At 36.6% G+C, this 23909-nt stretch overlaps 1 protein-coding gene and 2 long non-coding RNA genes across 3 annotated transcripts in view; 1 reads left to right on the top strand and 2 right to left on the bottom strand.

The window, feature by feature from the left end:
• The window catches only part of LOC123674890, a 25716-nt gene continuing 1807 nt past the window's right edge, over window positions 1-23909 (top strand). Inside the window, exons 1-11 of the mRNA XM_045610034.1 lie at window positions 1-159; window positions 3423-3840; window positions 3922-5630; window positions 5684-5862; window positions 14636-14922; window positions 15562-15806; window positions 16745-16897; window positions 16960-17146; window positions 17203-17531; window positions 18959-19340; window positions 22745-22921. Coding sequence (XP_045465990.1) covers window positions 97-159; window positions 3423-3840; window positions 3922-5630; window positions 5684-5862; window positions 14636-14922; window positions 15562-15806; window positions 16745-16897; window positions 16960-17146; window positions 17203-17531; window positions 18959-19340; window positions 22745-22921 — 4129 coding nt within the window. The 5' untranslated portion in view covers window positions 1-96. The remainder of the gene's footprint in view (window positions 160-3422; window positions 3841-3921; window positions 5631-5683; window positions 5863-14635; window positions 14923-15561; window positions 15807-16744; window positions 16898-16959; window positions 17147-17202; window positions 17532-18958; window positions 19341-22744; window positions 22922-23909) is intronic.
• LOC123674896 lies at window positions 1689-7504 on the bottom strand. The gene is made up of 2 exons (XR_006746716.1): window positions 6465-7504; window positions 1689-2205 (listed from the first exon to the last, which is right to left on the bottom strand). It is a non-coding gene; the product is annotated as an uncharacterized LOC123674896 (long non-coding RNA).
• LOC123674897 overlaps window positions 18154-23909 on the bottom strand; it is a 14641-nt gene continuing 8885 nt past the window's right edge. The window contains exon 2 of the long non-coding RNA XR_006746717.1: window positions 18154-18626. This is a non-coding gene — a long non-coding RNA (uncharacterized LOC123674897). The remainder of the gene's footprint in view (window positions 18627-23909) is intronic.

Consider the following 23909-nt stretch of genomic DNA (forward strand, 5'->3'; position numbering starts at 1 on the left):
TAACAAGAAATAATCATTCCTTTAATGAAGTTTGCATTTGTCTGGACGTTTTTCTTGAGAAATGATATTGTGTGTTGAGGTGTGAAGAAATTAAAGATGATCTATAAGGAGTGGGTTCTAGTTTTTCTGGTTGTTGTGTTCTTAAAGCCTTCTTCTAGTGTGAGTTCATTTATCTATATTACACAAAAATTACTTTTTTCCACAGCCGACCTGAAATAATGAAGCTTTTCTATAGATTCATCAGAGTAACTGTCTCTGTTCGAAAAAATAAGTATCTATATATATGCCGACTAATATTCCCATCACCAAACATTTTTGAACATATTTTCAGAAATCAGTACTCGCTGAAATTTCTTTTGTATGTTTTTATTGATCTTCAATTTGGTCATTTGAGTTTTGGAAAGAAGTCTGCCAGCGACAAATCAAGGGAATCCCGATTACCCCGGCTGTTTCAAAATATCTGTTGAATTATTATTTTTAATAAGTATTTGTTTTTGTTTATTGAAAAGAATTAAAAATGTTTTAGCTTTCACAACTATAGCACTTGAAATATTATATCTTCATTCATGGTTATCAAAACGCAGAATAATTGAATTTGAAGTTTTTACGAAATATCAAAACTTAATATTGTATAATTAGTTTTGAGCCTGCGACTTCGCTTAGCGAAGTCGCAGGCTGTTTCATTGAAATCTGATAGAAGCGAAAAAAAAAATTATCATTTATATCAGATTTCAATGAAACAGAGCCCAAATGCTACCCTAATAATTTTAATCTGACTATGAAAACGGAAATAAAATCCATGTAGTAGTTTTGGAGATTAGATAGACAAAATGAAAAACTTAAAAGGAAGGATTATTTTTGTGTTCTGTTAATCTGTTTTTCCCAAGTTGATTATTTAACTAATGTGTCAAATTTTTTTCAATAACTTATGCTGTTGAGATACTATATCTACTCAAATATTTTTTCTATCTTCGATGTGAGATGATTCTCTGTTCTATACAGTGGTGACTCGTCCTAATTTCACATCATATGGTACGGCACTGGGTTTCTGATCCATAATATCCATTTCAATCTCACGATTCTTGTAGATTCATCTCACTTCCTCTTCAAGAAGTAAACGGTCTGCGGCATGCCTAACGCGCTTCCTTGTCTAGCGCTTTATCTACATCGACGCGGCAGAAATGCAGAATATTCCTACCCCTTTGAAGGCGGCTCCTGAAAATAGATTTCAGACATGCCATGCTGCAGGGCGAACTTCAATTATTCTGCTCTATTTGGGAAGCGGGAAATCGGGTTAGTTTTCGCTTTGTTCCGATTTTCTGTGTCTTGACTGACTCGTCTAAGTTTGTCTCCAATGTTAATGTGCACTTTTTTGGATAGGATTTTTCATTTTGTTAATCGACTTAATTACCACCAGAAAGCGAAATGTATTAAGCGGGACTGAGTGAGTCATCTCAAATTCCCAAGGTAAATGAAAATATTCGAAGTACTTGTGATTTTGTGAATTTTTTATTAAATCAGGAACATTTCTATGAGGATAAATTATACATAATTAAAGAAATAAAGCGACCTGCTCCAGATCTGAGTAAATGTTTTGTGGATATGGGAGGGGTCGGAAAATCAAAACGGGGATTTCAAAATACATGTTATGAAAACTGGCACTGTAACTTGGAATAAATTTTTTTTGATGGATTTGCAATGATATTAACAGTAGATCAGTTTCTCCTGGTACATCTGAAATTATACAAAATGAATTAATCTATTGGGTTGCCTTCGTGAATAAGAAAATTGAAGAAATCTCAAAGTCTCTTTTTCCTGAAAAGTTGATGAAACAACCGACAAACTGCTATGTATTCACAATTTTCCGTTATGTATTAAATGACTAACTTGTTGAGTGGTTCATGTGATATTATGATGTAGGTAGTATCTGGGCGTTCTGCTAAAGACTTATTTCAATTTTATCTGTCAAATTCGGAAAATTTGACTTGCATTTAAAATCAGTGGCTCAAACATATTATGGCGTTAGACGGTTAGTGTGATGTCGGGAAAAATAAACGGTTTACAGGCAAAAATCAAATCTATAGCACCACAAGCGATGTTTACTCATTGCTAAAGGTACTCACGTATTCAATTTGTTTAAAAGTAATGCTTGCAGTTCAATCCAACAGGTTAAAGTTCTTTCTCAACTCTTCCAGGATTTTTAACCTATTATCATCAATACATCAATCAAGTATTATAGTAATAAACATTTTTATAATGATAATACAATCGTCAAAGTAAAGTTCACTAGATAAACTTTGTCCGTAAACTTAAAATATATGTATACAGGGTGTTTCATTGGTAAATGTACTTACGTTAACCTGAGGTAGAGCTACCCTAGACGAGTCCAAAAAACCTATATATGATAGGTCTAATCTTCCCCATAGCCGACATACAGGGTGGTTTATGAATTCACCAATATTTTCAATTCCTTATAACTTTTGAACCACTCAGTATATTTGATTGATATTTGGAACGCTTAATTCATTCCATTAGGTCCATCGATTAATCTTCAAACTAATTTAAAAAAATCAGGTACGTATTAGAATAATATGGTACTTTTCACAAGCTGAGATTCAACACCCTGTATAGTGGAATATTAGAATTTGATGGAAATATTCGGAAAGAGCAGACATTTTTCAATGGGAATCACTTAATTTTAATGTCCCGCACGTCATACAACTCATCGAAAATTTCGGACGAAAATTTAGTTCTCGGCTGAAGGGAAGATTAGACCTATCATATAGAGGTTTTTGGCCTCGTCTAGAGTAGCTCTATCTCAGGTTAACATATTTACATTTACCAATGAAACCCTGTATATGTATATATTACAATAATAAGTTTTTTTTCTAATGTGTCTCACCATCTTTATTGTAACTGTATATTTTCATGCATGCTGCATGTAGTGGCGATGTAACTCATTAATAAGGCCACAACCGATTCTCCTTATTCGAATAAGTTCTTTGGTTTTGAGAAGTCTCACGGAGGCCAAGGAGAATCGGGATAAACATATTGAACATATTCGAAACACTTAAAGAAAATAATTATTTTTTGATCAAATTTGTCTTAAACCTTCAAGTATAGTCATCATCATCATCACTCAGCTCTTTGCGTCCACTGCTGGACATAAGCCTTCCCCATTTCTGCCCATTCCTTTCTGTCTTGAGCTTTTTGTACCCAGTTGCCTGCACATCTCTTTAGATCGTCCGTCCAACGTGTAGGAGGTCTTCCTTTGCTTCTTTTATCCAAGCGCGGTCCCTTCAAGTATAGTAGAAATAAGAAATTATGTTTTCGCTTACTTTTCAGTAGTAGGCATTTCTGATAAAACTGATTAAAAAATTTTTTCCAAAGGAAAAAACTCACATATTCTTCAACTTCCGCAGATTTATGAACCATATGTAACTTTACCAAAAAAGCCTCATCTTACTCCTGGTATTAAAACGAGTGGTTGGAGGAACTCCCGAATAGAAAACGTCCAGATTCATCATAATTATAGCCATGTGAATTATCAGAACCCCAAATCAGGCAACGCTCTCACTGCCGCCCAGATCTATGAGAGCACCACGAGGAGGACATATCCCGTGTTCCAAATACATACAGAAGAACCCTCTACAAATCAAAATGTTAACCAATATCAGCAAAATGTGAAGCCCCAAAAGGTTATAATTCGTGTAAAAAAACAGTTACAGATGTATGACAAATGCCCACCAGGTGAAACTGGGCTGTTGGTTTATTCTTTCTCCTGTCACCAGTTCCTGAACTGTTGGAAAGGAAGGACATTCGTACAGAACTGCGCTCCTGGTAAGTGTCACCGAATTTAATTGTGTTAATTATGCGAACATGATTCCACAAGCTATAGAAAAATATTTATTTTCTTTTTAGGTACGCTCTTTAATCCAGATACTTTGAGCTGTGATTTCCCGGAAAAAGTACGTTGCATTAGTGGACCAAGACGTACAATATTCGAAATTCCGCCATCTTTCTCGCATACTGTAAACACACGACATCTCCAACCAAACTGCCCAGAAGACTTCTCGGGAAGAATACCTAACTACGCAAACTGTTCAAAGTTTGTAGTTTGCATACAGGGCAAGCCTATGCATCAAATATGCCCAACAGGTACCTTATTCGATATAAACAGGAACGTTTGTGATTTTCCAAAAATAGCTAATTGCTTCAATGGCGAAAATAAAGATTTGCAGAGAAAAAATGTTGATTATTTCATTGTTAGCTCGACAAATCGAAGTGGTGTACAGTATCAACAAACAAGGCCCTACTACTACCAGACACAATATGGTAATAATAAATTCGATACTAAATGCAGAGGAGAAGAAGAATGTCGTGGATCGCATGGGGGACAAAATTCTGAGGAGGGAAATTTTGGAATTTTTCAGCCTTCCCACAGCAATTGTAATCCAAATGATCCTACTTGTCACCTTTCTGGAGTTTCCAATTCTAAAAAACAAGGTAAAAGTCCCCTATTTATTGAAACTGTAAATCAATCACCTTCTGTTGGGCAAATTGATAGGGATAATGTATTTCCGAATTGCTACCCTCCAAATTGTGTCCCGAATGGGAGGATAGATTTACCCACCAATCAGCTAACTGAGAACTCAGGATCAAATAATTTCAAGCAGAACTTGGGTCTTTATACAGATTCTTCACATATAAAAGTTGGATGCAATATTTTAACCCTGGAATGTACAGACCCTTTGAATACATTTCCCCAACAAGGTCCGAAAAACTTCAATTCAAATAATTTAAGGGAAGGAAACAGAGACGTACGCATTATTTCCAACTGGCAGCAGAGTAATTCCCTCCAATCATCAAACGGTGGTCGACTGAATACACCAGAATACAAAAGAGACAACCTAGGAGTTCATAATGCAAATCAACAAACTCCTGATGTACATTGTCTGCCAGGAAGTACAGGTCTTCAAGCACATCCCTATAATTGCTCATTGTTTTTAAATTGTGCTAATGGTCAAACTTTCATAATGAAATGTGGCCCAGGAACTCTATTCAATAAAAATATTATGACTTGTGATTTTGACTATAATGTACAATGTGACCATAAGGGTGGAATGGAACCTGAAGGTAACTACATTCGCCCCTACACTACACCAAGACCTTCTAAAAAAACTACATTCGCCACTACAACTGAAAGAAGATTGACAACTAGTTATACTTATTTAACCACCAATGAATATTACATTGGAGGTGGACATTACATTACAAGACCACCTAAATCTCAAAGCTTTAATAAGGTGTCGGATTATGAAGATATAGGGCCAAGTAGCCACGGTTTTGGTACAAAAAAACCATTCAACTCCAATCCAAATATCGATCAAAATATAATTAATGATAATAAAAGAGAAATACCAAAGCAACCTACCAAAATCTGGCCACCACCCTATCCAGCAACTGACACACATGCTGATTACGTTTTTGATTATATGGATGTGGATATGGAACCAACAGTTGGGGCCGAAAATGCTGTTAAGTATACTGGAAACGCTTGTAAAAAGGATTCCTTCCCTTGTAATCCTATCAAATGCATTACGAAGGATTTGGTGTGTAATGGATTTCAGGTAAGGTAATGTTTGTGATTTTGATTGGGTCGATTTTTATATTGATTTTTAAGGATTGTCCTGATGGTAGAGATGAAGTTGGATGCATCAGTTACTTCGATAAATTCGAAGTCAAGAAGGACACGCGTTTGGCAGTGCCAGAGAAAGAAAGATGGGATAATATTACCGCTGCATCATGTGCTTACTTATGTTTGGAATCAAAGAAGTTTGATTGCAAATCTTTCAACTATAGGTAACTTAATTAAGTAAATCATAAGTTTTTGCGAAACTTTTTCAGTATATTGTATTGATAACGTCTTTCACAATCGGATTGGACCTTGAAATTGTAAGGTCTCGGGATTTTTAGGCATGATCCTTCAGGTAATACATCTGACGTTTCTTCCATAATAGGAGCACGAATGGTGTTGTCCACCATATAAGTCTGAATTCACGAAACATGATTAGATAAATAGTATAATATTTTTCAGAACATGAGTTGTCTTCAATATTGAATCTCCTTATAACAGAACAAACATGAAAGCCATCATAAATTAACAAATGTAAAAATATAAATGAAAAACAGTTCATAGAGCATAATCTCATAAAATCTCATTTTGAAGTGTTGAGTATAAAATTGAAGGAAAAAGTCTATAAAACACTTCTGTTGTTGGAACCTTGTATATTAAATCATCCGGTTACATGTTTCGGCATATTCGCCATTATCAAACCAAAGATTCTGAAAAAGATTATACTCTTGGGTACAATATATGAAGTTGAGCGAAAAACTTAAAGAAAAGGTGAAAAAAGATGGAAAACATAATTCTACAGTTTGGTTAATTGCTCACTGAAACTTACGATTTTAAGGTTCCATAGTCATATGGTAAAACATTGATAAAATAAGTATAAGTCACAAAGTGAAAATTGAAAATATAAATAAATGAATATCAAAAATTCAATGGTCAAAAAGGCATACTGTGAAAAGTCAAAAAATATAAAATGACAAACAAAACATAAACAAAACAAAACTGACGTTCATGTTGACGGATTCCTCTTCTTCCAATCAAGGTTGACTCAGGTGTTGAATTTCCCTACGATGCAGTGGCGTCCTCGAGGAGCATCAATATAAAATTTTATACGTGTCTTTAAAGTTGTTTGTTAACATAGCTTTAGTGTCCTGTATTCTTTGTTCTTCATATGTTTAAAAATCTCTACCTCCTCTAGAATCTCTTGTTTGAAGCCGAACTCGCAGTGATGAATAAGTTTGGTGTTATCTTCCACATCAAAATTATGTTCTTCTTCCTTACGTGAACACCGAAGATAGATTTATGGTTGTTTGGGTTCCTGGCGCTAGTTAGATGTTCTTTTGTTCTCGTTCGAATGGATCTACCACTTCTTCCCACATAGACTACATTGCAGCCTGGTTCGCCGCACTCCAATCTGTAGACGCCAGGTTTGTCTAGGTTATCGATAAGGAACTTATTCTTTATTATAAACTGTCCCAAGATGTTATCTGATTTAAAAGACACTTTGGAGTTCTCAATCTGTCCGATTACGTTGGCAATCTTATGTGAAATGCTGCCATAGAAAGGAATGCAACAGTATTTATTGTTTGGAGTTGTACCCGCTTCCGAAGTCGACAAGTTAGATCTTTCCGTGTTATGTTTTCTCCTTCTCTCCTTAATCACTTTATCGATGACATTCGGGTGGTAACCATTCTCCTCTGCTAAGTACTTCAGGGTGTTAACCTCTTTACTATAATCATCTTTACTCAGAGGAACATTGAGTAGTCTATTAATGTAGGATCCAGTTTATTGTTCCCTGTAAATAATTGAGATGGTCAACCGGATGCTTGGAGATCTATTAGTCTCTTCAAGTGCCAAGGGCATGACAAATTCAATGAATTTACAGGGAACGAATTGTTATTGTACAAAATGTAAAAAGGATGTGTTATTCTTCGGAGTGTCGAAGAATGTGTCATGTCGGTTGTAAAACTTAAGAGATTTATGGGGTTGGGAAAGTTCTAGAACAAGACGGTTGTACCAGATGTATTACATCTTTTTCTCAGGTTCTAGTCCTTCTAGAATATTCGATTTCCAGGAATCCGCGAAGATCTTTGGGGGCGGTACGGCAAAAGCTCTTATTGGACTAGGAGATGGTACTTTCCCCTAAGGGTGTGGCCAAAACGAAAAGAAGGGAGGTAGATGTTCGAGACAGGGTAGTTCCAATCGGCAGGGAACACAGTTCAAATTAAACCGAAGACGGGTACAGACGGTACAGTTTAACTTAAGTCTAAGACGGGAGACAGAACAAGTTCAGTCGGTCAACTTAAGACGTACGACGTAAAGACGGTTCGCGGACTAGATTAAGACGAGTCGCGAACAAATCAAAGACTAGACGACCGAAAACTTGAAGTACGACGAAAACGTGATAAACGAAGACGTTTCGAGTATTCAACAAACGAGTTAAAGACGAAATTCAGTACCGTAGTGAGAAACTTGTTAATTAAGACGTAATTAGGATCTTCTCAATACTGAGTTTGTACTGTATAATTGTGGCTTTGTAAATAGATGTAAATAATTCAAAAGAGTTTAATTATTGCAAATCCAACAAAGTCACGGAGAAAAAGACGAAAGGCCAGGTAATCGAATCATACCTCTAGACGATCGATTAACCAAGCCTACATTAATATATGTGTTAAAAGCAGCCATTTTATGACCCATGTAATGGCATGAAGTTTTATGAATTTTTGTGGATGTTTGAGAGGGTTTCCTGTATATGCCAAAAATTAATTCATCTTCTATCTTCAATTTTAGTTCATAGAGCGCTTGGGTTTGGGGATCAGCAACATTAAGGTTGACCTGAGAAGTCTAAAATACTGGTGTATGCGTAGATTAGATTTAGTTTAAGATAATTCGGGTTACTCTAACACGGCATCATTCTCAGTTTGATACTTTTGTTCATTTGGCCCTTTCTTCCTATAAGTGGGTAAAGTCTGCTCATTGCTGACTTTGTTTTAACTACTGTATATTTTATATGGTTTTTCCATGTAAGTATATTATCTAGTGTTACACCTAGATATTCAACTTCACTTTCTCATTTTATCTCTTCTCTCCATTTTATCAATTCTCCATCTATTTTTAGATTTGGTTGGATCCCTAGTCTCCTTTTATGTAGGGGAATAGCCTGTTTTTTTCCATTTATTTGAATGTTTCTTTTAATTAACCATTCGTCTATATCTTCTAGTACTTCTTGCAGTCTTCTATATGACGTCTATTCATGTATGTATGCCTGCATACCCGTATCATCTGCATATAGAGCTAGGAGGTTTCTTGGGTTTTTTGGGATGTCATATGTTATAGAGCGAAGGTCCTAGAAATGATCCTGCTTCTACTTGCCTTTTTTTTGATATTGCGTCATCTATTTTGTCATAAAACTTCTTGTCTCGCAGCTAATTTTTCATTATTGTGCAGGTTTTATTAGTCTTATCATTATTATTAAACTACAATAAAAGTGGAGGTAAATACCTATACACTTAAAACAATAATATAAAGAGAACTCTGCTGATATCCTTACCATCTATACATATGAGACAATGAAAATAAAATACAAAAAGAATTAGATAAATTGCTCAGATGCACCCTCTCTCCACTGATCGTATTGGCTCTTGAACCCAATTATATTCGCCGCATTCACCACCTCAGCCGGAAGACGATTCCAATCATCAAAAACTCTGTTTTTTTATTACTAATTGCAAATTTACAATCTACTCTACATCAGTAATAAGCAAATAATTTATTTGAATATAAAAAAGAGGCAGGTGCCGTCCAGTGACGGCTCTCTGGATTTCATCTAGATAGATCTTCTAGCCATGTCCGTTTTAGTCTTCTTGTGATGGTAGAGTTGAATAAATCGTTGATCAGTGTGTTCTCATGCCCATTGCTACGGCTCTTATTGATTTGCTGAATGGTGCTTGATAATATCACATACATATGGTATATCCAAATCATCGTGGAGGGTTTGGTTAGAAACATACCAGGGGGCATTTGCTATCATCCTCAGGGTCTTGGATTGGAATGTTTGAAGAATTTTGGTATTTGATGGCTTGCTGCACCCCCAGAGTTCGATTCCATATATCCAGACTGGTCTAAGGATACTTTTGTAGATGGTGATTTTGTTTTCTAAACTCAATTGTGAATTTCTCTTGAGCAGCCAGTACATTTTTTTCACCTTTAGATTCAGTGGACATCTTTTGGCATTGATGTGAGTTTTCCATGTTAATTTACTGTCCAAGTGGAGTCCAAGATACTAACTTCCGACTTAGTCGGAATAGGGATATGGTTTAATGTAACCTGGGGGCATGTTGTCTTTCTAAGAGTGAAAGTGATATGGGAAGACTTGCTGTTATTCACTTTGATTTTCCACTTGACATACCATTTTTACAATAAATCTAGGTGTGCTTGGAGATTATTGGATGCTTTTATTGTATCTGAATCTGATGACATTATGGCAGAATCGTCTGCAAAAGTTGCTATCAAAGTGTTATCAGTTTGGGGGATGTCCGCTGTGAAAATTAGATACAAAAATGGGCCCAACACGCTACCCTGAGGGACACCGGACTGTATGGGGTAATAATCAGAAAAAGTGTTTTCTAATTTCACTTGAAAGTATCTATCGCTTAAGTATGACCTCAGAAGAAGTTATTGGTCTGTCATGTGCCTTTTGATTTTATAAAGGAGTCCCGGATGCCATACCTTATAGAATGCTTGCTCAATATCAAGAAGAACTGAAGAGCACATTTTTTTATTTTCCAAACTTTCTTTTATTTTGTTCACAACCCTGTGGCATTGTTGGATGGTGGAACGTTTCTGAAGAGGAAATTCATCCGGCAAGAGGTCCTGAACTGTTCCTTGGCCTACTTGTAGTCGTAACCAGGTAGATTGTTCGAATTTAACGCGAACAAGTACTGAAGATCTACACCAAATAATTCGTACACCGCTCTGAATGTCACCAACATATCGCCTCTGGTACGTCGATCCTCAAAACTAGTTAGCTCAAATAATCGCAATCTTTATGGGAAGTCAGGTCGAGTGTAGTACGGAAGTGGTATCCTTGTGCACCACCTCTGAACCGACTCAAGAAGCTGTGAATTTGATTTTAGAGAGACTCAGTCCAGCGTACTCCAAGATGGGCCTCACATAGGCTGTATACAAAAATGTTGCAGCCCTGAGACTGCAGCCTCTAAAAACTCTGTGGTAAAGGTACGTGGTCTTTTTGGCTCTACCACAGACATCATCAATGTGTTCAGACCAGTCCAGATCAGAGTTCACCATTACGCATAGGTCTCGATGATCGCGGACCTCGGTAAGGACCTGCCCAGCCAACAAATACCGAAAGACAAAACTTCCTTTGATACATTTGACAAGATAATTTTGAGTTATATAATTTGATTCATATGATATTGAAAAGAACCCTAGGAGGAATAACAGAGGTTCTCCAAAGAAAATTCAGATGAATTAGGCAAAGAAGGAAATACATTTGACAAGTAAAAACTACACCTTTACTAAAAGAGAGAACAATACATGCTTCAGAAAGCAGTGACGGCTCGTGCCCTCGAGATGTGGGTCGGCCACACTCCGGAAAATTACGAACGTATATATCAAATTTATTAAAATTCATTAGTTCCAAAAAATGAAGTGATGAAATGTCTTTAAACCTTATTTCAATTTGAGTTATAATTAAATCCAGAATTTCACAAAAAAGCCGTTTCATTGAGGAATTATCCGTGAGCTAAATTTCGGAATCTATTTTACGTTTTTGACGTCTAGCACTCGGTGGCATTACTTCTGGGAGTTTTTCTACTTCTGAATATAAGCGAATGAAATACTCATCTTCTGTGCGAAATTTTTTCAGAGTCGATAATAGAGAAGTGATTCTGGCGTTGCAATAAGTTATATCTGATAACTTATGCTGGATTATGGAAAAAACGGGATCTGTGTATGTAAAAATCAAATTAAAAGAGTGGAGAATGAACAAAAATTCGAAATCATTCAACATTTTCTTCAGACCGGTAGCTTCACGTATTGTAATATCATCCCATTCATCTAAATTGTCGCTGATATGATCAAAAACTTCAATTAATTCTTCTCTCTTATCGAATATTGTTTTTACAGCGCGAGATTTGAAATTCCAACGAGTTTCCGAGCTAGAGGATAATCTTTTTTTGCAAATTTCGTCTAGAATATTAGTGCGTTTACTTGATTTAGTGAAAAACGACGAAAATCCTGAAAGATTCGAAAAAAACACGCGACACTCATTGATTTTCTTGGTCGAATCTTGTAACACTAAATTCAATTTATGTGCATAACAGTGCGTGAATAGTGCTTGAGGAGCAATTGTTTTTATTCGCGCTTGTAACCCATTAATTTCCCCCGCCATCACAGCTGCCCCGTCATATGTTTGACCTACTAATTTAGTCGCTAAATTGAAATCTTTAAAATTGTCCAACAAGGTATTGAAAATATCATTCGCGGTTCGACCTTTACTAACATCAAAAAAACCCCAAAATCGTTCGGATATTTTACCTTCTCGAACGAAGCGGAAAATTACTGACATCTGACAAAAATATTTAACATCCGTTGTTTCGTCTATTTCCCAAGAAAAGCACGCAGAATTATTTATTTCCTCGCGAATTTTCTCCCTCGAAATTACAGAACTTTTGAAATCAGGATGTTTTCAAAGTTAGGAATATATTAATTATATTTTCATGATCAGACAATCAATACCTAACTACTATCGAACGGCATAAATAAGTTCTTTTCTGATTAAGACGTAATATCCCATAATTAACCATTCATTTGAATATATTAATTATATTTTCATGATCTGAAAATCAATAGCTACTATCGAACGGCATAAATAAGTTCTTTTCTGATTAAGACATAATGTCTCATAATTTAATAAAAATATAAATAAATACATAAATTAACCATTCATTTAATTATCAAATATTTGAAATAAACTGTGAAAAGTTGCTGCTTGACGCTCTGCAATAGGATAACCGGCCAGCCGACCCTGTGTATAGGGAAGCGACCTTACATCGAGTTGTTGTGCCGTTCTATTGAGTGGTCGTATTCTGGGCGTATGTCGTAGTATCTTTTCCTTTACGTAGCGCTCTCGGTAGCGCTGGTTCCGCCATCGGCTCTTGGCCGACCTAACGTGATGAGATGCTTTCAGTGACATTCCAAGGGTTGCAATTGTATAATTGTAACATTTGTGTTACATTTCAGACCTAATGTTACGGTGTTACGTACAATTCTGGAATAACCTGTTTGGGGTGATGTTACGAAAAGTAACTATTTACGATTGTGGTTTGTTACAATTTATGAAAGGGAATAACAACGCTGGATGCTTTGGAAATCGAATATTAGGTGGGTCCGAAAGAAAATATTGGCCGGTATAAGTTATATTTTCCTGTTCTGAGTGGAAATATTCATTACCGAGGGAATTTGGATATCGAAATCGATAACTCCGATTGAGTTTGAATGAATTGAATATCTAGAATTATTTTCTATTTCCCGATAATTTTTGGGTCGGCCCGGCCGACCCTGCCGACCCTGACGAGCCGTCACTGTCAGAAAGCATCGAAATTGTTAAAATTCATTACAAAAATGACTTTTGCAGTCACAGTTTGCAAAACACTTTTGGGTCGTCGTGGAGCATTTTCTCGGAGGGCAATAGTGAAACTGGTGGAAAATTTCGAGCTGTTGGAACAAGTTAGTGATGTGAAGGATTGGAACCGTATGCGTTCCTGGAGAATAACTGAGAATAATGCTGATGTATAGCTCATAGTGCTGACGGTATCAAAGTTTTGTCGATTCCCCTTCGATCCTGGGAATTGGACATTCCACAAACAACATTAGAGAGTATTTTGTATAAAGAGCTAGATATTAAGGCTTTTAAAGTTCAGTTAACATAAAAACTTAAGCCGCTCGATCATCAGCAAAGTTGTATCTTCGTCGTCCTTGAAATAGATCAAAATGATCCCGATTTTCACGAAAAATCACATTCAGTGATGAGGTCACATTTTCACGTTAATGAGCAGAATTGTCGAATACGTTGCTCGAAAAAATCCAAAAAATGATTGTGGAAAAGCCTCTCCATTCTCAACATATCATTGGTTGGTACGGTTTTTGGGTTGGTGGTGTAATTTGACAACTTATTCGAAAAGAGGTTGGTGCGACTGTTACGGTGAATAGATTGCGCTACCGAGCTTTGATTAATGATTTTTATCGCCGGAATTGGTATATCGTGACTCTGTCTGCTCAAAGATGGCGTTATAACTGTGCGCGCCATACTACTTCGGCCCCAGCGAATTTAAAGGGGTCGTTGCGTTGAAACGGAGTCACTTCTCCACGATGGTGTGAGAAGGTGTGTGTTAGGCAGAGATCACTTATGAGTCTACCAGCGATTTCGGGACGAAACACCAAACCCCTCTGAGAGAGGGCACCTGATAATGCCAAAGGTAGATATTGATGTGGACGACGTTCATTTTTAACAAGGTGGCGCTGCTTGCTACACAAGCAACGAAACAATGGCAATATTGCAAGAAAAGTTTTCTGGTTGTGATGTGAGGTGAGCACAACTGGTCACCGAGATCTTGTTATGTAACATCTTCAGACTGTTTTCCCATCACAAATCACATCACAATCGATCCAAGACTTTAAAGATGGAATTCGTGAAGTTATCGGGACATTCAACCAAAAATGTGCCGCAACCGAAGCCGTGGTGGTCATTAGGCTGATATCGTTTTTATCGTTAATGTCATATTTCTCCTTATAATAGAATAAACTTCCACTTATTTCTCTTATATTATAATATATTTTTCTTTTATACCAAAATGGAGCCTCTTATTGAAGAACCATTCATAATATTCGAATTAGATCGACATAAATGCCGATCACACTTGTGGGCGAAACAGATGAAATTCTGAAGTTTAAAAAAATTAAAAAATTTTCATTTATTCACAGGAAAATCGATAACTGCTGTCTCCTCTCAGACAAAAATGAAGGTTTGACTGGCCGTCTTATGGCTTATCCACCAAATGATTACTATGAACTGAAAAGTTCCAAAATTGATTGCAGTAACATGTTCAGATGTAACAACGGTAAATGTATACGGAAGAACCAGATTTGTGATGGTCAAGATGACTGCAGTGATAGAAAGGATGAGATACATTGTCCTGCTGATAAAATTGGTTATAGCATAAGGTTGAACGGTGGTAAGAATCCTTGGGAAGGAAGAATTGAAATATCTGGTGAGTAGACTTCATGTTTCGAATGAATTGTTAATAGATTTTAATTTTAATATACCTACCGAGTAATGAAAATAATAATACAGAACAATAAAGTAAACACTTGATTTGAATAATTTTTTACATGCACCGATATCTTATCATCTACAAGTGATTGAATTTATCTGTTGAGTTTTGAGGTAGCTGAAAGGTTACATTGCGAATGTTTGTTGACCTTCATGCGTAATTTATTTTTTCATCAATATCCTTCCTTTTTTTTAATGGAAAAAAAGTTCCTAGATTATGTGTTCTACAAGTCAATATTTTCTATTTGGATTGCTCTTCTAGGGCTTTGTGAGACTTTTTATAAGCTTAGAGCTTGTACGAATTAGGAGAAATGGTTGTGTTCTGGGTAAGCTTTGTAAGGATGCCAACCAAAAAGTTATTTTCCCTCCCTGGAGATTAAACCTATATGATTCTAATGAATAATTTTCTGTTCAATAAGAATTTCTATATTCCAAAGTTTTCACTGTCCTTAGAAACGTCTAGAATTTTTCCTATACAGGATTCAATATCTTTCAGCTTCTTCTGTTGATGATTACAAAATTGTACCTGAATAAATAGTTACTTTAACTAATTATATACCTGAATTCTCTCTTTCAGCGTTTGGCCAAAAGGGTTACGTCTGCGACGACAAGTTCGATATAAAAAATGCTAACGTTGTTTGCAAAGAAATTGGATACCATTTAGGTGCAGCAGAGGTCAAAGGAAATTCTGTTTTCGCCAAAGATGTTCCTCAAGAAAAAGTTTTCTACATGATGGACGATGTTATGTGTTTGGGAAACGAGACTTCTTTAAGAGATTGTGATTTTAATGGATGGGGTTCTCATGATTGCACAAACACAGAGGTAAATTATCTAGGGATTATTCAACGGAATATTCCAATTACATTTCTATCAAACATTTGGATCAAATTTATCTTTTCCATTATCCTAGCAATGCTGACATTAGAGTCATCATACTGTATTTTGATATTTCGTTATTCAATTTTCGTTTCTAATCCAATACGTACAAGGCTAGATGACTCTTCAGTTAGGCAATCCAGTAATCACTTTCTCACACCATCGAATAGAGGTGACTCTGCTGCAACGCGGCGACCCTCATGAACACATCGGGGCCGCACTAGAGTGTGTCACGACACCCATAACGCCACCTCTCGGGCAGACAGAGTCACTACAAGATGTTATTTACCATCATCATTGTTATCAGTTAGTTTATCCAGGCGAGGGGTGTTGTTGAAACGCTCATCCTGAAATTCGGCATGAACTTTCGAATGATTATTCTACGTGATCTCAACCCGAAAGGGTCTGTTGTCACGGAAATTTGGGGTTTTTATGTTCCAATATTCTTCTTGAATTTGCTGTGCTTCTGATGATGATATCAGCTTCGAATTTCGCACAAAGCTAGGTTTCTATTATTTTCATTGAAACTGTCCAGCGACATGACATCTTCAATTTAATATAAAATAGAACAAGTCAATTTTTTCAACTACAAAGCGTATGATCTCTTCTATGCACCCCTTATTGTCATTCGAACGATGAATGCATTTATTTCTGCCAGTGGTGTCAAAAGAGGGTGGCCAGGGGGCACAAACCCTACCTTTCTTTAAATATTTGATGTCCTCCCCTGAAATATCGCATGTGCAAAAAATACAACATTAATTCAACGAAAACTAGATAGAGTAGTAAATATTAGTCTCCCTCAAAAAATCCTGGCTCCACCTTGGCCCTCTATTCGTGAAAGCTGGCGTCACCACTGATTGAATTTCAAAGTATATGTGTTGCAGGTTGTTGGCGTTGTTTGCAACGGAATGCAAGACAAGTGTCCGGATTCATTTTGGAAATGTAAGAATAGCAACGAGTGCGTTCCAATGGCTTTTGTCTGCGACGGGCCCGAAGATTGCTCCGACGGTTCCGAAGAATCTGATGAATTATGCTTAGTGAGTCACTCTATTTAAACTAAAAAAATATTAAAAAACCAATAACATCGATTTGTTTTTAGGCTCCTGTTGAAGTTAGATTGGTAAATGGCAGCAATCGCGCAGAAGGTAGGCTTGAAGTGAAATACCACGACGTTTGGGGTACTGTTTGTGATGATGATTTCAATGACGATGCGGCCAAGGTAGTCTGTAAGAATTTAGGTTACAAGGGAACAGTGACTGTCAAGAAGGAAGCCTATTTTGGGGAAGGTGCGTACGAGATGATTACTTCGAATAGAAGAAAAAAAATAGAATTCTTTCGACAGGCAAAGGACCAATATGGTTGGATCAAGTGACCTGTTTTGGTAACGAGTCCAAATTGGAGAAGTGCAGTCATTGGAAGTGGGGAGAAAATAACTGCGAACACAATGAAGACGTTGGTGTTATATGCATTAATTCTGACACATCCGAAATGGAGAGGCACGTGAAGAGTCCTCAGGAAATTAACGCTTCTACCGTTACTATGAACCCATCGTATCCTATATACCCGTCCACGTGTGGTTTGAGAAAAAATAGTATCTTCAGCGCAGATAGCAATGTCCACTTCAGGGTTGTTAAAGGATCAAAAGCAAAAGTTGGGAATTTCCCGTGGCAGGTATGTTCCAGCTATGCTCAGCTAAAAATAGTTTGTAATTTTAAGTCCCTAAAAATCCTTATTGATTGGTATCCACACATGGTTCTGTTGTTGGGATCCTAAGAGTAAAAATGAAGGAAACCTGTATTGTGTATGGAACCCAAAATACTTCAATTCTTAATGAAACGGAAATGTTTAGAGAGACCACATTGAAAAAACGGTATTTGGTTATTATATTGGTTCACCTTTATAAAAAGGAAGCTGAAAAGTTAACAATCCTCATTAAAGTTTAAACGATAATATTCCACTTATAAATTAGTAAAGTTTTGATAATCGAGGATTCCAATCCTATGTACTTTCGAATATGCTTCAAGATTTATTCCTTTTTAAGTTACTGAAGAAAGGATATAGGTTGCTTCAATCGATAGCACAGGGGAACAGCTGTTTTGTTGTCGCAGTTTTTTGAGCTGATATTATATCAATTTAATGTCTTGGAACTAAAATTTTTAAGATATACCTACAATTTTAGAGAAATATAAGTTACATTATTTTAACTCAAATCTGTAAGTATATTAAACAAAAGTAGATACGAAATTTTTATTTAAGTTATTCAAAACAAAATATTATGTCGTACTTACAAACAATTATTTTTCGGTAAAAAGGTGGAACAAAAACACGTGTAGCACTAGACTAATTGCTTTAATACACTCTCAACTGTTGGAACTACATAACTGAAAAAGAATAGGTTATGGGCCCAGGTGCGTGATTCAGCAAACATTTTAATTTTTCGTGAAACAAGTGATCAATAGTTAACACAGTTGTGTAGCAAGACGTGATTTTTTAAAAACTAAAATGGCCGTGAATTACTTTGCCTCTGTGCCGAAATCAATTAGTCTAGTGCTACACGTGTTTTTGTTCCACCTTTTTACTGAAAAATAATACTTTTCCGCAACATTCTTGAACGCTTTTCAAACAGTCCTTTTTTAAACTCCAGCAGTAATCTGTCATCATGTGCATGTCCCATCTTCCTTGGTAGCGGTCCTCCATAACTTTATTATATTGGTGAAATCTTTCACCTTGTTTCTCACTCGTATTTCCTTGATTTTCTGGAAAACCCTAAGGATTTGAAACTATTAAGCATCTTGTTAACCATTTCAACATTGTTTCTAGCTTTATGTTTATGATATGATGTTTTATGACACTTGATACATTCATTTCTAGTGAGAGTGAAAAATTTCATGAAGAACATTGGAATGGTATAAATTCCCACTACGTTATTAATGAAAATAATAAAATCAAGTCAAACTTTTGAGTCAAAAACTTTTAAGTGAACAAATGTAATAACAGACTTTCGAAAAAAAAAGTAACACTTAGCACAGAGTAGTGTTTATTGTTTGAGTGAATTTTAAAGGGGTTCGATTCTCTGTCAAGTCTCTGATCATTTCCAGGCAGCCTTAAGAGTAAAAGGTAATCTTCGAGTGGCACATTGGTGCGGCGCCGTCATTATATCACCAACATTCGTCCTGACAGCAGCTCATTGCCTCGTCGGCTATACCAAAGGGGCTTACATCGTGATAGCTGGTGATTATAATATCCAAGAAGATGAAGGGACTGAACAACATGCCTACATCGAAGATTTCTACATCCATGAGGACTTCAGGAAGGGCCACAAGATGAACAACGATATCGCTTTAGTGAAACTGAAAGGCCATGGTTTCATCCTTAATCAGGATGTCCAAGCCATATGCCTTCCTGAAGAAGACACCGATTACAATGTCAATTTGAACTGCACTATTTCCGGATTTGGGTCCATTGAAAGTGGGGAATCGGGTAAGTGATACTGTTAAATAAGTACTGACAAAGGAACTACAACACCCAGAAGGAGCTGTTTAAATTTAAATTTTATTTTGGTAAAACATAACGTTTTATATTTCTCTTAATTTTCTGAGTTTATAGGTTCAACCTAAACTCTTATTTGTATATAGTTATTTTCCTAACAAGTGTGGAAAGTGATACTTTTCCGCAAGAGACTGCTCCTCTTTGCGTCGTTCGGCAAGCTGTCGAGTGCGGAAATGGCACTTTCCACATGAGTTAGGAACAATATTTTTCCTACTAGCGTAAATGAAATACTTTCACGGAGAGTTTTCGTCTTGATACTAACTGACTTATAATCAATTACATTTTTGTGCGCTCAGCCGCTTAGAGAAACGTTTGAATTTTATGATTGGCGCATAGAGAAATGCCAACATTTTATGATTGATGTGACCCTTTCCGCATGCATATGCGTGCGGAAAGTGAATAGCAGGGCTTTTTTCCGCACGAATTTGGAAAAGCACCACTTTCCAAACGTCAATGCGTGTGGAAAGTAATACTTTCGAAACGCTAGGAGGAAAAATAATAAATAAAATATAGATAGTATAGCAAGGAGTAAATGATTGAAATTTTGAGAAAAAAACGAACGGTTTACAATGTTTTTTAATAAATTTGTAAATAATGTGTTCGTCCACTGCGATTATCTGTACACTCCCCAACACGTCTCGGCATTGATGAAAAGAAATGGTTTCTTTGTCATAACATTATATTTGATTTTGATCCTATAATATAACATATTATAGTATAATAACATTATTATTAATTTTGATCCTAGAATATTGACTTAAAACTAAGAACAAAGGAAATAAAAAGGTCCGATAAGCAATATGCTCATTTTTTGAAATAGCAAATATATATTTTTTTCTTAAATTTCATAATACGGTTGTAAAAAAAATATTGTACCTATTTTGAGCGGAAAGTATATCTCTCGCATTCGATTGCAATGAGAAATTTCGGGCGAGAAAGTACAATTTTCGCTCAAGATGGGAAAATAACTATTTCCCTTCAGATTATTACTTTCTGAGCTTTGTTTTCCGATGATGGTAGTAGGGTAGAATGTTTTTCTACAAGCGTGCGCTTTCAACTCTTTTTCCACACGCATTTTAAGTCGAATAGAGTCACTTTCCCACACAGTGCGAAAAATGCCCTGCTATTTCTTTTTTGTACGTATATGCGTGCGGAAACGAAATACGCAAGTATTAAAGTATAAAAAAATTATGTCATGTCTCTATGCACCGAACGCCCAATTAATGTCAAGGATGAGATAACTTTGGTAACGACCTTCAGAATTACGTCATTCATGTGTATGAGAATAATTGATTAAATTTTATGAGTTTCAATTCATTTCAAGTGCTTGTAGAAAAAATGTTTTTCCTAACTCTAAAGGAAAGTCCCTTTCCCGCACTCAATTCAACGGCAGTTTCTTGCTGGAAAGCACCACTTTCCGCACTTGTTAGGAAAATAACTATTCCTACTAGCGTTTCGAAAGTATTACTTTCCACACGCATTGACGTTTGGAAAGTAGTACTTTTCCAAATTCGTGAGGAAAAAAAGCCCTGCTGAATAGTGCATATGCATGCGGAAAGTGAATACTTTCCGCATGCATCAATCATAAAATTTTGGCATTTCTCTATGCGCCAATCATAAAATTCAAACGTTTCTCTATGCGCCTGAGCGCACCTCCGTGAAAGTGTTTCATTTACGCTAGTAGGAAAAATGTTGTTCCAAACTCATGTGGAAAATGCCTTTTCCGCATTCGACAGCTTGGCCGAACTCCGCTTCTCGTCGAGTGTTTAACTGCAGTCTCTTGCGGAAAAGTATCACTTTCCACACTTGTTAGAAAAATAACTATTTCCGTTTTCAACAAAAGTTGCCGGGATTATGTTGATAATTGCAGTTCAATGGTTATTCTGAGCAATTTCAGAAATGTTTTTTGAAAAGTTTTACATAATATTAACAATGCTCATGTTATATATCGGATTGATGACAACCAGCACGAGTTCATTAGAGGTCAGTCTACAGAGAAAAACGTAAGGTATTTGTTAGCTATAATTACATGCAACTTGATAACATCTGTATCAATGTAAATTATCGTCAGTGTTACAAAAACGTCGAATCACGTTATTTACCATTTTCATTTGATTTTATGTCCGATCCCATAAAAACGTTGAAAACATTTATTTCTTTTTACAAAGCTAATTAAACAAGGAATATATGTACGTTATCTGTACGACAAGTTCCATGAATTTTTTCAAGTCTCTAATACACAACTGATTCAAAAAAATTCTCAAAAAAAGTTCTGGCCACGTAACAGGGCCGGATCCAGGATCTATTCAAGGGTGGGCGCACAGTACCGAATTCATATGAAAGTTATACAGAAAGAAGTCTTTTTTCCCTTTTCCAATTTGCATCATCGTTCAAGGGTGGGGGGCGCCCTTTCACCCTCTCTCTGTATTTACCACTGCCACATTGAGGTTACGTAAACACATTGAGGTTACGGTTAACAAAGCAACAAAGGCCGTGATGGCGTGCATACGTTAGGCTGGTGAGACTTGGGGATATAACCCAAAAATACTGCGGTGGATGTACGTCATGATTGTGAGGCCGATAATAATATATGGGGCAATAGTCTGGAATGCTAGAGTAAGTCAGAACAGCACGATGAAAGCCCTTGATACAATACAAAGGTTAGCCTGTGTTTGTATCACTGGAGCTGTGAGAACATGCTCAACTAGAGTATTGGAGATCATTAAGGATCTCACACCTCTCCATCTAGTGATATAGGGAGTGGCCTATGAGACCACTCTATTAGGAATAAGAGAGCTTGGTCCTCCTTGACTAATTAAATACCATCAGTGAACCTTCTCAGTGACGAGAAGATAAAGAAAATTTTTATGGTGTACCTTCCTTCGGAGAGATTCTAATGTTTCATCACGGGACCACTAATGGAATCATCAGTATGAAAACTTAGTAGTCCCTGCCATATACACCTTCCTCCTCCGAAGCGGAGCCTGGTGACTTTGCCGCAGGATAGTTAGGTTTATGGTTTATGCCCTAAGCAGTGTCGTTCTCCTGAGATTTGCGTAGCCTTCGACGCCATCTGTCGAGCTAGCATAGAGTCGCCACAATAGAAAATGACTCCTCATTTCCAATATAATTGCAGTAGTCAAGCAGGCATTTTGGCAGTTTTGATTTATCTTATGATTATATCTATAGAGCTAACATGATGATATAAGTGCCTACTGCTCATCTTCTGGTTACTAATAGAACGTACACAGCATTACTTTTTAGTAGTTCAAGTGTTCAAGTTTCCAATTAAAGTAAGTGCAAAGTCTAATAGTATCATCAATTTTATGTTACAGCATTCTCGAACGAGCTCAGAGCAGGTGAAGTCCCTCTTTTACCCGACAGTGTCTGTAAAATGCCTCACGTGTATGGAAATTCACTGACAGATGGTATGTTTTGTGCTGGCCATCTCAATGGAGGTACAGATGCTTGCGATGGAGATAGTGGTGGTCCTCTGGCATGTTTGGATCATGGTAAGATCACTCTTTCATATGTATATTCAGTGAAATTAGAAATGTTAGGCTTTAGAAGAATGATTACTCAACTTTTTTGACAATATAATGAAGATATTCAAAGCATGATGTGGTAACTACGCTAATATCCCTCATCATTTGTAATTCATTTTGGAACTAGGTATCAAATTGGTGATCAATGTTGCTAGGAGGACCCTCTTTTATCGGGGGTGGACTCTATTATGTGGGATTGCTTCAAAAAGATTACATCATTACATCTGCAAGTTTCTTGTCCAAAACATTATTTGTTTTGGCGAGGCATTCTGTGGACAAGTGATCAAGAGTTTCTTCCTTCTCCCCACAAAATCTGCACTCGTCGTTTCTGATAACCCTACTCTCTGTATGCTTTTTGAGGCGGCAACGTTCTGTTAGAAAGCCAGTGACGAGATGTAGGAGTAAGTACCTACTGAGATCCAGAATCTTTTTGGATTCAGCAGTATCTTTAAAGGTTCCAAAGGAACGTTTTGAAGCGACGCAAAGTATTTCTACCGGTTTCTGCTGTGGTTTTTAGACCATCTGTATACCATTTAATGGTATATATTTCGAAAGTTTGGGTGGTGCGTGGTGCATTCTAGGTACCAGTCTTCCTTTCTATTTAAAATATTAGTGAAGTTTTTTTTTATGTTATCTTCTTGATTAATTTGTCTCTAAGAAGACTCGCTGATGAGATTTACTTGATAATAGAGGACCAGGCTAGTCGTCCTTTAATTCTCTCATCACATCTATACATCCCTTAGATATTTTGAGCTTCCATAGATAATTAAGGATCTTGTCGTTTTACCATTCTTGGACAGCTAAACTAGAACCTTGAATGGAGGATCTTAGGTTTAGTGATGAACCCAGATTATTTTTTGGCTTGCATGATTGCTGTGCAAGGGTGAAAAGGCGACGTGGAGAAAGACGAGAACCCCTTCTTTCTAAGGAAAAGCAATGTACATCTCACTGTTAA

The sequence above is a fragment of the Harmonia axyridis genome, chromosome 3 (assembly GCF_914767665.1).
Source record: "Harmonia axyridis chromosome 3, icHarAxyr1.1, whole genome shotgun sequence".
NCBI classification, from domain to species: Eukaryota; Metazoa; Arthropoda; class Insecta; order Coleoptera; family Coccinellidae; genus Harmonia; species Harmonia axyridis.